This window comes from Schistocerca gregaria, chromosome 4 (assembly GCF_023897955.1).
Source record: "Schistocerca gregaria isolate iqSchGreg1 chromosome 4, iqSchGreg1.2, whole genome shotgun sequence".
Lineage (NCBI taxonomy): Eukaryota > Metazoa > Arthropoda > Insecta > Orthoptera > Acrididae > Schistocerca > Schistocerca gregaria.
The window spans coordinates 714,998,064-715,015,246 of NC_064923.1; the positions used below are offsets into that span (position 1 = coordinate 714,998,064).

Below are 17,183 nucleotides of genomic sequence, written 5' to 3' on the forward strand. Positions count from 1 at the left end.
CTATTTCACTTTTAGCAAAAATCACCACCACACTATATGTTTTCTCTTAAAATCACACGGCAGTGGAATGTGCCAAAACTGATATCAAATCATACAAAAATTTTTGAATACATAATAGTTTTTAGAAGGTACAAATCCACTGCCACATGATAAATTTACCCTACAAAACAGTGGTAAGAGCTGTCCAAATGCTGCAAGTGTCTAATATTCTATTAACGATCTGAAGTCAATATGGTTTAACAAGCATTTAGTCTCTCAGCACTGTTTAATGATGCTTCCACTGGATTCATTTGGGAAAGAATGGTCTACTGTGGCAACTGACAATACAGAATATTCTGATTTCCTGTAGTAATAGGCATTGGAGGACAAAGTTCAGCTGAAACCTGTCTATTTACATAGGATGATTTTCCCAATTTTACAGCTGTTATAATTATGGCATATATGAGGAAGTAATTATGTTTCTTGATTTATCCTGCAGAATCTCCCACTTAATTTTGTAGTGAATGTAACACTTGCGTCCACTGAGCAAACCAGTGACACATCAAGCAGTAGTTATGTTTCATTTATCAACATGGTAAAGATTCTGCACTGGTCAACACCACTCAAGGATTAGTCGAGTTCTGTAGGTGACCATCTTTTGAGTATGAATTACTGACTCTAGCACCAACATTCATGACAAATTTAAGTGATTCTTTGACTTTAAATAGTTCTAACTAGATTTCCCGGGGTATTTGAAAGTTGTAGTTGATTGATTCCTATTACAGAACGTGTTGCAAAATCATTAGAGCTTAACTGCAATGAAGACAGTGAAAACAGCAAAATGTTTGTTGAGTATCAATGTTTGACACACATTCCTGACAAATGAAGTCGCTGTTTCACAACATAGCAGAATAAAGTTTTCTTATCAAGTCACTGAAATTTACTAAGGAGAAATGAGGAAATTTCAACATAAAAACTATTCAGTTCAAAACTATCTTTTATTTTGTAGTGCAAAACAGACACCACACATGTTACAAACAAATCAGAAGGCACGGAAAAAACATTATTGTATATATATATATACACACACAAATAACATCTCTATAACAACTGTTGTGATTATTAAAATAAATTATTTATGTCCAGCTACAACACATGGAGCTTATGTTTCCTGTCAGTCACATGAAAAATACAAATAAATATTCCTTCTATTATAAAATATTACTTTTCTGTTGCACAGAATCATCCATAAAAAAAAATATATTCACCACAATACTGGGGGGTGGGGGGTTAATCTGTTACCTTTCGAAAGTCAAACTGAAAATTACAACTTGTGACAGAAGAGCATTTACTTACTGGAAAAAGGAACAACTGATTTAGGTCCCCCCTCCACACACACACAGCAGCACATGAGTTGCTGAGTCTCTAGTTTCCTAATTCAACTGTTCATTTGAAGAAATTAAAAAGAAAAGGCTTAACTCGATGAGAAAACACACACACAAAAAACTTAATGGTAAGATGATGATGACCATCATCAGAGAGGGAGAAAAACAAACCACCATGAAAGGTGAAAATATTTACAGAAAAAAATACAGTGAGGGCACCCAAATTTTAACATTCCCTATCTGCCCCTTCTGACAAAGGAAACATTTGAAAGAAGATAATTCATCACTTATGTAGTGGTAGTGTGTGTAGGGGAGGGGGGGGGGGGGAGGGAGGGAGGGGGGGGGGGGAGGGAGGGAGGGGGGGAGGGAGGGAGAGCACGCACACACGGGGGTTGGGAGGAATAATCATTATCCGGTTTAATTGATTTCAAATACTGGGACCTTTGTGCTGCAGTGCTGATACCATTCACTTAATATAATAATTTTCTTTCTTTGGAAACATTATCTTGAAAAACAGCAACTTACATTATCACAGCTATTAACAGAATAATATACAAAGAGGTTGGTTCCCCTTGCACACTGAAATGTCCTTATTTCGCACATTTCCAATGTATTGTGCAACAAAATACCATCCTGTTTTGTGCTGAAGCTTTCCTAGACTGCGCAGCACAGATGCTTAGTTTTTTTCCTTATACGTCCACTAGTTTTATTCTGCTTACACACACTGGCATCAGTTTGTTGTACAACAACAACTGGTTTGCATAAATACAGATTATTTACCAGGTTCAAAACTTCGACAGCTGCATCGCTAGTTTCCATTTTCATATTTACATGCTCTGGAGTTTTTTGATTGTCGAAAGGAACATAATTCCCCAATTCTGTCCGCTCAAAAAGTTCACCACAATTGAGGCATAATTCTACAGTAGTATCCAAACCACAATAGCTGCATTTACATTTCTGCAAGGGTAAGTTTACATAAAATGATATACTATGCTTGTGTCCCGGTAACCATATGTCGCGCAGAAGTATCTCAATGCTTCTTGATGAGGTATATTGATGGCTACGAAATTTAGAAAGAGCTGAGCAGTATTTTTCTACTGTTGAGTAAAACCCTTCAACTGATTCTTCTTCATCAACATGAAAATAAAAGCAGTGCTGTCTGTCACAAATACTGCTTCTATCCTTTACATCTGATTTAATGTTATGAATTATGTCAATTAACTGTCTACGAGGAGTTATTCTTTTTGCTTGAGAGCTCATCACAGTATAGGAAGCAGATACACCCTGGAATTTAACCGAAGGAGGGCACTTACAGTGAGAAAACGTAGATGAAGTGGATTCTGTTGTTTCTGTGGAAAGACATGTACATTTTAAAAAGTTGTATGCATGAGAAAGTGTCATTTTATTTGAATTAACAACACATTCACTAGGGGAAGTTGCATGCAGTTTGTCTTTTTCAGAAATTTTGAATCTCAGAGACTGATTTGCCATACTAGGTAGATTGCTGAAACTTGAGCAGGATTTCTGAGCTGCATTAAATGCCATTAACTGAAGGAAAGATTTAATCAAATCACCTTCCCCATTTGATGATGCCTGTGAGTTTGGTGACATATTGTGTAGTTTACAGTCAGTTAATCTTGACAGACAATCAGCATTAACATAAAGTTCCGTTGTGAAGAATACTTGTATTTTGGAACACGATAACAATTTCCCAACATTCACTCTCACAGGATTAGCAATTACATATGTCTTACTGTGAGCTGATGGCACAACAGGGTCTGGAGGCACGATCTTCTCAGATGACATTTTCCTGTGAAAACTTTGAGGTCTACAGTTCTGAGATCTGTTTACATTGTTACAGTCATTCTTAGCTGAACCTTCAAATACTGGTGAATAACTTTCTGTCAAAGATCCAGTAGTGCTTGAATTAGAACAATCTTCAAATCTGTCTAATGTGTTGCAGCTATCTGAAGCAGTTGTGACTGTTCTTGATCTTGATTTTAGTGGGATTTCATGTAAAGAAAAATCCTGTGAGCAAGTAGAAATATAACACTCAGAATACACTGAAGATGACAATTTTGTTTGCTCTATGGCCTTGTCAACTCCTTGCTGTATCAAAGTTGTACGAAGTGCACGGATTGAAGGAATGGTTTGAAGTTCTTTCAAAGATGCCAATTTCATGGCAGCATTCAACAAGACCTCTTTGGGTGATACATCAGCAGTCTTGCTGGTAATGGGTTTTGCTAAAGAATGCTGAGCAACTTTCAATTCGCTGTTAATTTGTACATGACTGTGACTACCAGAGGCAGTATCTAGTGCATTATCCCTCTCAAACAGAACAGGGCCACTGCTGCAACCAATATTTTCCTTTTGCTTTACTGAATTCATTGCACTAAATTGTGGTGATCTATAATATGAAACACTGGGTATACAAATTTCATCATAGTGAACTTGGACAGGTCTCTGTACCCTTCCTAAATGCAATTCTTCTTCCATAGAAGAGCACCTTGGTTTGACAATGCCAGAAAAATCATCTCCAAAACTTAATATGTGTACTACACCATTAGTTTCTACTTCGTATTTCTCCTTGTCTTTTAGTAAGTTTTCATTTGTTGCTGTGCATTTGTACATGCCATTATTTCCTTTCACCATATATCTTAATTTTTCTGCATTTTCTGCATCCAACGGTTGATAATTTCTGTTATCAATCCATCCAACCTGTTGGGAAAAGAAGCAGTGTGTTACACATATCTAAGTAAAACATCTATATATAACTTCTGTATACTACTTCAACATAAAACTTATAATAATATGGCTTGAAGATACAGTGTGTTGTTACAAAATACAATGTACAATTATTTGCATATTTACAAACATACACAGGTTTAGACCTCGATCTATGAGTAACATCACTATTATTACAGGTGTATGTCCAGTGTACTTAACCACTCCACAGCTTCCTCACTGGCCTGATCGATATCCTCCACTGACCCACTGAACCTTCGAAGTGGGCAGTCCATAACAATGTGGCTGATGGTCTGAGGCACGTCTGCACAGTTGCAGAAAGGGCTATCAGCAATCTTCCACTTGAGGTTCTAAAACTGACATCTGCCATGTTGGGTTCTTATCCAGTTAAATTAAGTCCAGATTTTCCTGGGTTGGTTGAAACCCGGAGGTTGCTTGGTTCAGAGATTTCAGCCTGAGATCTTCATGTACACGGTCTTCATGTATTGGCAAGACAGAGTTATCACAGTGCTTATGATTCTTTCTTCAGTGCTAATGCTCTTCGGAGATGAGGAAGTGGAATGTTAGAAAGTACCGGTAGCCACTTCACTTCAGAGGAGTAGACTGGATATAATCCTCATAGTGTCATTCAGCTGGACATCTACCTTCTTTATATGGGTACTGTTAAACCATACTGCACTGCAGTATTCAGCTACTACCACTAGGCCAAGTGCTATAGTTCTGAGAGTATATGCAGAGGGACCACAGCCTGTTCCTGTTATCTGTGTAGGATGTTTTTACGGCTTTTGATTTTAGCAGATGTTTTGCTTGGATGTGCACTGTAGGTCAAGGATTAATGCAAGATGACTTCTAGATATTTAGGGTGAGGATTGAACTTCAGCAGGTGGCCACGATATTGAACTTTAGGAATATAGTTGGCTTGTCTGTTGCTCAGACAGAAGCTCCTGACTCTGTTTTCGTTGTGTTTGGTTTCAGTCTCCAAGTTTTGAAGAACTTGTTGACTCTTTAAATATCTTCTGTGAGCACAGTTTCTGATACTGCGAAGTCATTGGACTGGGCCGTCAATGCAAGATTTTTTTTTCTGTTTAGGGCGCTCAACTACTAAGGTCATTAGAACCCAGTCACAAATGTTGTCTAATAGCGTAGAAAAAACGCAATGAGGCAACACCAGAAAGTAATTACAAAGACGCAGATAAACAAAATAAAAGATTTAGATTGTTGTGGACAAGCCCGTCAATGTAATAAAATGAAGGATACGAGCAGCTGCTCGAGCATTATCAGCCTAAAGTTCCTGTAAGGTAGACGGCAGACACAGGACAACACGAGAGTGGATAAAACGGGTACAGGACAAAAAAATATGGCGCATCGTCAATGGATGACCACAGGGGCACTGCGGAGCGGGGTCACCGGACAACCGGTAGTGGTGGCAAAATCGGCAATGCCCAATCTGCAACCCGGTCAAAACAACCTCCTGTCACCGGGAAGGCCATGAGGAGGTCGTCCAAGCCGTCAGGATCGGTTTGATGGCCCTAAGCTTATTTTCATGGAGAGAGGACCAAGCCTCATGCCACAATGATGAAACACACTGAAAAAGAACCCCACTAACATCAGTGGATGGGACACAAAAGGAAGCTGTCCGAGGCAGGAGGATAGCAGCCTTGGCCACAGCATCAGCAGCTTCATTCCCAGGCACACCAACGTGGCCAGGAATCCACAAAAAAGGACACGAGTGCCGGTATCAGCTAGCGACTCAAGGGGCCGTTGAATTCGTAGCATGAGAGGGTGGTCCGAATATGGGTCACAGAGGCTCTGAATGGCGCTCAAAGGATCAGAGCAGATATCATAGGGAGAATGACGATGGCGGCAGATACACTGAACAGCCTGATAGAGAGCAAAAAGCTCAGCTATAAAGCTTGAACACTGGTCAAGGAGCCGGTGCTGAAAGGTATCATCCCTGACGACAAAGGCACATCCGACACTAGCAGTAGACTTGGAGCAATCTGTGTAAATAAAGACATTATTAGCGAGCCTCGAACGAAGTTCGACAAACCTTGAGCGGTATATTGAATCTGTGGTCCTCTCCTTTGGGAGCAACTGAGTTCAAGATGAACGCGTGCCTGAGCCTGGAGCCCAGGTGGTGTCAGGCTCTCACCAACTCGAAAAGTCGTAGGGAGGGTAAAATAAAGTTGCTGAAGCAGGCGACGAAAGCGAACTCCAGGAGGTAACAGAGCAGAGACATACAGTGCGTATTGGCAGTCGAGAGAGTCATCAAAGAAGGAGAAATACGACGGGTGGTTGGGCATTAACATCAGTCGACAGGCTTACCGACAAAGAAACATATCGCGCCGGTAGTTTAGCGGTAATTCGGCAGCTTCGGCATACACACTCTCAACAGGGCTGGTGCAGAATGCTCCAGTCACCAGACGTAACCCTCGATGGTAGATAGAGTTTAGACGGTGTGAGATGGATGGCCGGGCAGAAGAGTAGATGAAGCTCCCATAGTCCAGCTTTGATCTGACAATGGACCAATATAAGTGAAGCAGGACCATTCGATCTGCTCCCCATGACGTACCGCTGAGAACATCGAGGACATTTAGGGAACGGGTACAACGAGCAGCCAAGTAAGACACATGTGGAGACCAGCAAAGTTTCCTGTCAGATGTAAGACCTAAAAATTTTGTTGTCTCCATGAATATGAGAGCAATGGGACCAAGATATAAGGATGGTGCAAGAAACTGTTTGTAATGCCAGAAGTTCATACACACCGTTTTCTCACCAGAAAAACGGAAACCGTTAGCGACACTCCAGGAATATAGACAGTCGAGACAATGCTGAAGACAGTGCTCCAGGAGACATGTTCTCTGAGTGCTGCAGTAGATCATAAAGTTGTCCACGAAAAGGGAGCCTGAAACGTTAGCTGGAAGGCAATCCATTATTGGATTGATAGCTATGGCAAAAAGGGCCATGCTCAAAACGGAGCCCTGGGGCACCCCATTCTCCTAGGTGAAAAGGCATCTGAGAAAAACAGAACCCACACGTACCCAGAACATTCGATCAAGTGCTTCAAGGGAGCATTGCTGCTGCAATCGAGAGGTGGTGAGTCATGGTCCAGTTGCGTCTGCCACCTTTCTGAGCTGGTCAGGAGGGGCTGCTTCCTCCGCCGGTGAAAGGCCAGATGATCAGCTACCAGCGGTGCGGCCTGGTGAAACTGAAGATGGCCGGGGACGACAACCGATGGGTGGCGCAGGAGAAGAAACGCACCCCGGCGGAGATGGAGAACTCTTTTTTTTCTATGAGTCATCTTTGAAGAAGTACGTTTTGTCAAAAGAACAGTTGATGGATGTGAAGTTTGTGTACGCAAAAAATCTTCGCATGTCGGTTCTTTTTTGAAGGTCTGAGTATCTGATTTAGAGGTCCTCATCTTAGCAGTAGCAGAGGATGAGGTTTGAGCCTTAGGGTTGGCGGGAGAAGGAGGAGACATTGATCGGGTGATCTTAGCACTGGCTGATCTGACGACCGAATCGCTAAATGTTAGATCGCATGTCTGTGTAGCTACCTCTGTGGTAGGCTGAGGAGAGGCGAGAACGGTACTGTATTGACCTGATTGGGGACGAGGAGGGGTAGAGCAGCCCGGAAAAGGAGAACTGCACTAGCTCGGGGTCCCGTGCTCGCCAAGCACGCATCCACAAAAGAATTGTGGACCCCCTGGGGGTAATGCAAGATTGTCAGCGTATATAAACTTTCTAGCAGTAGTAGCTGGTAAATCCACAGTGTATATGTTGAACAGCAATGAGGCAAGGACCGATTCTTGTGGTAGTCCATCATTCAGTTTGTAAGGTCTGCTTACGTTGCCATTTAGGTGCACTTCAACTACTCTGCTGGCCAACATGTTGTTCAACAAGTGTTTTGCAGGGGATTATTTAAGGAATTTGATGATCATTGCTTTTCGCTAAATTGTGTCGTATGCTGATGTCAGGTCCACAAACACAGCTACAGTCTTCTTGCGGTCCTGAAAAACTCTATGTGACTTGTTAGGGCCAGCACCTGGTCATTACAATTGCGCTTTGGTCTAAAGCCAGCTTGCACTATTGGTATGTTATCTACGATTGTAGCTGAGATTCTATTGTCTATTATTCTTTCCAGCAGCTTATAGCAGAAACTCAGGAGTGGAACAGGCCTACAATCTTCTGCATTATGTCCACTTTTCTCAGGTTTCAGTATTGCGACAATTATAGCTCTTTTGAGTATTGGTAGCTGTCCATTGCGTAAGATGTTGATGTAAAATTTAGCAAAGCCATTCAGTTGTTCTAGGACCACAGAGTGATAGGAATTCTGGTTAAATATCATCTAGTCCAGCTGCCTTTCCTGATTTTACTTCCTTTAGTGCAGATGAAACCTCAACAGCCATGATATCAAGTGGAAATTGAGAAACTGCTGCAGTCTGGGACATCTTTGATTTTAATTCTGAACGAATTCTTTTTGCCTCTTTCTTGTCATTGTCGGCATGTTTTTTTGTCAGACTAACTAATCCGTTTGCTATTGCATCTGGCTGTATCTTGGAGCACTTAGCACTGAATTTAGGAGTACTGCTACCAAGTTTCTGTAAAAGAGACCATGCTTTTTGGCTGGAGTGCTGAAAATTTGTATTTTTCATGGGGTTGATCTATTTTTCTCTTCTAGCTGAGTCTAGGGAATTTACTAACTCATCTGCAATTTCAGGGTCACCGCTGATTTTATATTCTTCACATAGCTCGTTACATTTAAGATTCCAAAAGGCCATAAGCCTTCCTGTATCCTCTTGGGATATGTTTCTTTGCGATGGCACATACTAATCCTGTAAAGCATTTATAATTTTCTGTTGTAGATGGGATTAACTGTATATTATGTTCTAGTTCGCTAGTGAATTTTGACCAGTTGGCTTCTAAAAATGTACACAATATAGCAGTCTGGCCTTGGCAGCCAGAAACTGTTGTCACATTTGTATGAATATTTATTTGCACGCGTGTGTGTGTGTGTGTGTGTGTGTGTGTGTGTGTTTTGTCCAATTTTGATGATGGCCTGCTTGGTCAAAAGCTTTGTTTGTAGTAATTGTCCTTTTCATAATGTTGTCATTATTGCATCCTGGATTTTCAATTGTTTAATATACATTTTAATTGTGTAATATTATAGACAGTTGTGGAGAAAAATTAAGTATAGTACTATAAAGTTATGAAAGTGTTACCTTGACATTTTGGACATTTGAACTCTCAGTTTCACCAATGTGTTCTACTGCAGACTCACACATTTTTGACTTTTGAAGGTTGTCTTGTAATGAATTATTTTCTTCTACAGTTTGTTGCTTAATGCTAACAGTTGAGTTGAATGCTCTCAGCTCTTGACTCTGACTTGATACACATGTTTGTTGACTACCACTAGAGCACACATGTGACTCAGACTGTGAATTGAGAGAGAAAAAAAAATTAGTTTTAGCCTTAATTTCAGCTTATACAGGAAAAACTGTAATTACCAATAGAAGTATAACACAAAATTACACAGAAAAAACTTAATGAAACAATGGAAAATAAGTTATGTGGAAAGTCTTTTTGTTCTGCCTGTCTGTGACTCAACATCTCCACTATATAGGAAGTAGCAATCTATCCTCACAGAAAAATTTAATAAATTTCAGAGTTCTGGAAGTTTGTTCTCCTCAATCATATTTTGGATGAAGTTACACATTGAAAACATACAGCTAAAAGCAAATGCAGGCTTTCTAAGTTAACTGTACTGGCAAATCTCTCAAAATAAGGTGAATAATATGTTTGTTTTGGAGCAACGTTTCAACAAGTTTCTTACTGCTCACCTTCTGGTGAAGTACCTGGCTGCTACTGGATGCTGTTATTTATCAACTCTACATAATCTTCATCTTCTGGACTCACACCAGTAGCTAGGAACTGAGAATCCCAAGCAGTGGGGGTAAAGGTGGCGGATGGATGTCTGTGGGCAACCACTAGCATGTTCCACCTATATAGAGCAGAGATGGAAGCCACTGTCTCTGTTCATTAGATTTGCACTCTTATTTCTACTGCTTCCTTGAATATAGAATCCCAGAAATGCCTGGTACAACAGGCACTTGTGTGTCTTCAAAGCTGCATGTGTCCCTGGATGATACAGTGCTCTGCTATCAATGACTTGTCTGTGTAGCCAAGGTGGATGCTACTCACACATTCTACATAGATCTGTGGAAAGCAGAGTTGTGTTTAGCTGACATATTGATGGCCACTCCCACACAGGTTGCCCTACAAGCCAGCACGTTCCTAATTCTTCATGCACAGCAGAAAACAGTATTCATGTTGTGCTTGACCAGGATGGTCCAATGAAAACAGCACTTGAAACTGAAACTTCCTGGCAGATTAAAACTTTGTGCCCGACCAAGACTCGAACTCGGGACTTTTGCCTTTTGCGGGCAAGTGCTCTACCATCTGAGCTACCAAAGCATGACTCACACCCGGTCTGCAAAAGGCAGCGCAGTACAAAGGAAACTAAAATAACCAGAAATATATATATATATATATATATATATATATATATATATATATATATATATATATATATATATATATAAAACAGAAAGAAACTTCCACATGGGAAAAATATATTAAAAACAAAGATTCCAAGACTTACCAAGCGGGAAAGCGCCGGTAGACAGGCACATGAACAAAACACACAAACACACACACAGAATTCGAGCTTTCGCAACTGGCAGTTGCTTCGTCAGGAAGGAAGGAAGGAGAGGGAAATATGAAAGGGTGTGGGTTTTAAGGGAGAGGGTAAGGAGTCATTCCAATCCCGGGAGCGGAAAGACTTCCCTTAGGGGAAAAAAAGGACAGGTGTACACTCGCACACACACACACACACACATATCCATCCATCCATTGGATGGATATGTGTGTGTGTGTGCGAGTGTACACCTGTCCTTTTTTTCCCCTAAGGGAAGTCTTTCCGCTCCCGGGATTGGAATGACTCCTTACCCTCTCCCTTAAAACCCACACCCTTTCATTTTTCTCTCTCCTTCCTTCCTTCCTGACGAAGCAACTGCCAGTTGCGAAAGCTCGAATTCTGTGTGTGTGTTTGTGTGTTTTGTTCATGTGCCTGTCTACCGGCGCTTTCCCGCTTGGTAAGTCTTGGAATCTTTGTTTTAATATATATATATATATATATTCAGTGAACTAGATAAAAAAAATAATAATAATATTAAAAAAAAAGCAAAAAACAGTAGTGCCGTATCTCAGGGAGGAACTTTCAGCTCAGGGCAGGAGCATGTAGAGGAACTATGGCTCAAGTTTAAAAGAATAGTTGGCTATTTTTGGATAGATATTTACCCAGTAGAATAGTCTACAATCGGAGGGACCCTCCTTGGTATACAGTCACTGTAAAGAAACTTCTGAAGAAATGGAGATTACTGCATAATAGGTGTGAAACAGAGCTGAGGGCTAAAGATGCAGAGAAGCTGAATGAAACATATTTTGTTGTCAAGAGAGCAGTGCATTGATGCCTTCAGACAGAATATTGTCAAATGATATTTCACAAAACCCAAACAAATTCTGGTCGTATATAAAGACTGTTAGTGGCACCAAAGTTGGCGTCCAGTCCCTAGTGCTTGAGACAGGAACTGAAATTGAGGGTAGCAAAGCAAAGGCTGTAATGCTTAATTCTGTTTTCCAATGCTCCTTTACAAGTGAAAACCCAGGAGAAGTGCCCCAATTTAATCCTTGTACAGTTGAAAAGAAGAATGAAATAAGTACTAGTGTCACTGGTTTTGAGAAACAGCTGAAATCGTTAAAATTGACAAAGCTTCAGGGTGCAATGGAATCCCTATCATATTCTCTACTGAATTTCCAGCTGAGTTACCCACTTTTCTAACTGTAATCCATCGTAAATTCTGCAAACAAGAAACTGTGCTCAGTCCTTGGAAAAAAGCACAGGTCACACCCATCTACAAGAAGGGTAGTAGAAATAACGTTCAAAATGACCATCCAGTATCCTTGACATCAGTGTGTTGTGAAATCTTAGTACTTATTCTGAGCTCAACATAATGATGTACCTTGAGAGGGAAGGAAGATTGGGTTTAACATCCTGTCAACATTGAGGTCACTAGAGAATGAGGTATCTTGAACAGAATGACCTCCTCAGTGCCAACCTGTGGATTCCGATAACATCAATCATGTGAAATCCTATTCCCACTTATTTCACACGACATACAGAAAGGTTTGGATCAAGGCAGTCAGGTAGGTGCAGAATTTCTTGATTTCTGAAAAGCATTTGACTCAGTACCACACCTAGACATATTGTCAAAAGTATTATCATATGGGGTAACAAGTGAAATTTGTGACTGGATTGAGGACTTTTTGATAGGGAGGATGGAGCATGTTATCTTGGATGGAGAGTCATTGTCAGATGAAGAAATATCTTGAAATATCTTCAGATGTGTTCTACAAATGTGTGTTGGGACCCTTGGTGTTTCCGTTATATATTAATGACGATGCAGACAATATTAATAGTAACCTCAGACTTTTTGCGAATCACATAATTATCTATTATGAAGTACTGTCTGTAAGAAACTGCATAATATTCAGTCAGAGCTTGGTAGATTACAAAGTGGCGCCAAGATTGACGACTTGCTTTAAATGTTCAGAAATGTAAAATCATACACTTCACAAAATGAACAAATGGTGTATCTTGTGACTACAATATCAGTGAGTTTCTGCTGGAATCAACCAACTCTTACAAATAAGTGGGTGTAACACTTTATAGGGATATGAAATGGAAGGATCATAAAGGTCCAATTGTGGGTAAAGCAGGTGGTACGACTTTAGTTTATTGGTAGAAACCTGGGCAAGTGCAGTCGGTCTGAGAAGGAGATTGCTTACAAATCACTTGTGTGACTGATTGTAGAATATTGGTCAATTGTGTGGGATCCATACCAAATAGGGCTGACAGGGGATATTGAACGTATATGGAGAAGGGCAACATAAATGTTCACAAGTTTGATTGATCCGTGGGAGAGTGTAACAGAGATGCTGAAGGAACTAAACTGGCAGCCTTTTAAAGAGATTCTTGTTTCCCGGGATGGATGAACTATCTGCATACATAATTAAGTTTGTACAGAACCCTTAGTGTGCAAGCTTTAATCACACTTATAAGGATTTATTCTAAAACACAACTGTTTGTTATTGTGATCTTTAGTCCAAATACTAGTTTAGTGCAGCAGTCCACATTATAGTGTATCCTGTGTGGCCTCTTCAGCTCTGCATAACTACTGCAACCTACATCCATCTGAACCTGCTTACTGTTGTCAAGTCTTGGTCTTCGTCTACAATTTTCATCCCCAAACTTTCCTTCCATTACCAAATTGATGATTCTGTGATGCTTCAGAATGTGTTTTATCAACCAAACTCCACCTTTAATGATGTTGTACCCTATATTTCTTCTTTCCCCAATTTGATTCAGTACCACCTCACCCATTATCTGATTTACCTATCTAATCTTCAACATTCACCTATAGCACCATATTTTAAAAGCTTCTGTTCTCTTCTTACCTTTCATGTACTTCAACTCTTACAAATGCAGTCTGGTTTCTGCGCAAATTGTGAATAACCTTTTGCTTCAGAATTTCACAGATTGTAGTATTATTCTCAAAATAACGTTGTCAAATGCCTTCTCTAAAGCCACAAATGCTGCAAACAAAGGTTTGTCTTTCTTCAATCTGCCTTCTAAGGTAGGTCATTGGCTCAGTATTGCCTCCATGTTTCTACTTTGCTTCAGAACCACAACTGAGCTTCCCTGAGGTGAGTTGCTATAGGTCTTTTTTTCCATTTTTTTGTCAGCATTATTTTGCAACCATGAGTTATTAGACTGATAGTTGGGTAATATTCGCACCTGTCAACAACTATCTTCTCTGGAAGAATTTATAATAAACTGTAGAATTTAAAAAAAATGTAAAATAATACTTCAGAATACTTTCAAGAGATGAAACAATGTGAATAGTGGCAAAAGAAAAGAAAATAGTAGACCAGAGAACAAAATTTCAGACAAAGTAATGTAAATTGCAATGGGAGACAAGTAAATTTTATGAAATGTGGCATAGAATGATATGTATGTGATTCTAAACATAACCAATAAAGTTGCTATATTTTTGCTTGGTTTCAGAGCTTTCCCTAAACAAGTGCCTGGTTTGACATATACATTCATGTTAAGAAAGCTTCAGATATGAAGTTTTTCAATTGCCTTAATCGCATGTAGGTACGCTGGATTATTAGCTTCGGCAGGACTAAGCCTTTGTCTTGAGATCCACAGTGAACAGGCTTACAAAATCATGTTGTGTGATAAACCGCACATTTGTTTTCTACCATCATAATGGACTCATAATAAAGAGAGTAGAACATTAAAAAATATAACTGTGTTATACATGTTTGCAAAATATTGTTGACAAAATTAAAAAATAAAAAATTAGAAAAAATCTAAAAAAATAAAAAAATAGGCGCTGACCTCAAGGAAGCTTAGTTTTGTCGTAAGTCCACTGCGACGGTAATAAAACAAATGTGCAGTTTATTGCATAGTATGATTTCATAATCTGTACGCTGTTGATCCAAAGATGGCAACTTAGTCCTGTTGAAGCTTATAATCCAGTGTACCTACATGCGATCAAGCCAGTAAGAAACTTCACAAATTATATGAAGTGTCCTTACATTGAATTCACTGATCACTCAAAATCCAAAAATGACAGGTATTTAGTTATATCTGTAGCCTGCAAACCACTGTGAATTGCATGGCAGAGGGTACTTCCAATTGCACCACATATTAAAGTTTCTTCTCTATAAAATCAAGTACGGTGTATGTAAGAAAGACAGCTTAAATCCATCTGTATGTGCTATAATGAGTAAATTTTCATCTCGGTTCATATGGGAGCAGTACAAAAAAGGATTGTAATATAGTCCCAAATTCTTCAATTAATGGTGGTTCTTGAAACTTTGTAAGTAGGCTGTCACAAAGTAATTAGCGCATCTATTTTCAATCATATGTTGATTCAAGTCTTTCAGCATCTCTGTAGTGGTACCCCTGGATCGAACAAACCTATGATCATTCATGCTGCCCTTCTTTGTCACATGAGTATTTTATAAGTAATCTCCTTTCTAGACTGACTGCCCTTACCCAATGAACTGAAGTCTGCCATCTGTTTTACCTGTTCCTAAGAGTATATGATCATTCCATTTCATATCCCTATGTATTGTCACATTCTAATATTTATATGAGTTGATTGGATCCAATTGAGACTAACTGATATTGTAGTCATGAGATACTACAATTTTCATGTTTTGTGCAGTATTGTAGACACTAATTCCTTGTGGATGAGTGCATTGCCAGTAAAAAGTCTGAGGCTACATGAACTACTAGGGCCCAGTATGCTTCCCTGGAACACGGGTGAAGCTACTTTTACATCTGAATTCTCCATCTATGCTGTGTCCTCCGTACGAAGAAATCCTCAATACAGTTACAAATTTTATTTGATATTACTTATGGCCGTAATTTTGTTAATATGCTTTGATGTGATACCGAGTGAAATGCTTTTTGTAAGTCAAGAAATTCTGTATCTACTGGCTGCCTTGTTCCATGGTTTCAGGATGTAATGTGAGAAAAGTAAGAGTTTGGTTGCGCATGACCAGTGTTATTGGTGCATGCTGACTGGTAGGGAGAAGGTCATTACTTTCAAGGCACTTCATTATGTCTGGGCTAAGGGCATGTTTTAAGGCCCCTCACAAGGTCTAACACCTCAATCCATAGAACTTCTCACCCCACTCAAACCATGCGCCCCATCTTTTACCTTCTTCCTAAGACCCACAAACCCATCATCCTGGCAGTCCTATAGTTGCCGGCTTCAAAGCACCCACTGAACGTATATCTGCCTTAGTTGATCAACACCCGCAACCCATAGTACAAAGACTCCCCTCCTACATCAAAGATAGCAACCATTTCCTAGATCCAGAATGAGATGTTCACTCTGCTGTGGAGTGTGCACTGATATGAAACATCCTGGCAGATTAAAACTATGTGCTGGACCGAGACTCGAACTTTGAACCTTTGCCTTTTGCAGGCAAGTGCTGTACCATCTGAGCTACCCAAGCACGACTCACGACCTGTCCTCACAGCTACAGTTCTGTCAGTACCTCATCTCCTACCTTCAAAACTTCATAGAAGCTCTTCTGTGAACCTTGCAGAACTAGCACTTCTGGAAGAAAGCATATTGCGGAGACATAGCTTAGTCACAGGTTTGCAGAAGAGGTTCTGTGAAGTTTGAAATGTAGGAGATGAGGTATTGGCAGAATTGAAGCTGCGAGGACAGGTCGTGAGTCGTGCTTGGGTAGCTCAGATAGTAGAGCACTTACCTGCGAAAACCAAAGGTCCTGAGTTTGAGTCTCACTCGGGCACACAGTTTTAATCTGCCAGGAAATTTCATTTCCTAGATATCGTCCAAAATCTGTGCCCATCCCACTTCCATCACACACCTTGCCTGTCACCAATGATGCCACCTCCCTCTATACCAACATCCCCCACGTACATGGTCTGTCTGCTGGTGAACATTTCCTCAGTCAGCACCTACCTGACTCCAAATCTATGATATCCTTCCTACTCACCTTAATTAACTTTACACTTGCTAACAACTACTTCACCTTTGAGGAGCAGACATACAAGCATCTGCTGGCAAACTTTTCATGGGTTATTTGGAGGGGGCTTTCCTGGGATCCATACATCTTCAAGCCCTGGTTTGATTTTGGTACATCTTTAGCATATGGACTCTTGGTGAGGCTGAGCTGCTAAAATTCTTGGAATCTTTGAATACCTTATCCAAATTAAATTTCATGGGGTCCTATTCTGAATCCCATGCCACTTTCCTTGATGTTGATCTTGTCCTCACTGAAAGCCAGCTACACACTTCCGTCCACATTAAACCTACCAACAAACAACAGCACTTACATTTTGAGTCACCATCTTTTCCATGTCAAATGTTCCCTCCCATACAGCCTTGGTATTTGAGGCAAA

At 40.2% G+C, this 17,183-nt stretch overlaps 1 protein-coding gene across 1 annotated transcript in view; it reads right to left on the reverse strand.

Moving 5' to 3' along the window:
- Nucleotides 1-1,229: 1,229 nt before the first annotated feature.
- Nucleotides 1,230-17,183, reverse strand: part of LOC126266919 (uncharacterized) — a 157,868-nt gene continuing 141,914 nt past the window's right edge. The window contains exons 7-8 of the mRNA XM_049971609.1: nucleotides 9,331-9,543; nucleotides 1,230-4,082 (exon numbers count right to left, since the gene is read on the reverse strand). Coding sequence (XP_049827566.1) covers nucleotides 2,019-4,082; nucleotides 9,331-9,543 — 2,277 coding nt within the window. The 3' untranslated portion in view covers nucleotides 1,230-2,018. The remainder of the gene's footprint in view (nucleotides 4,083-9,330; nucleotides 9,544-17,183) is intronic.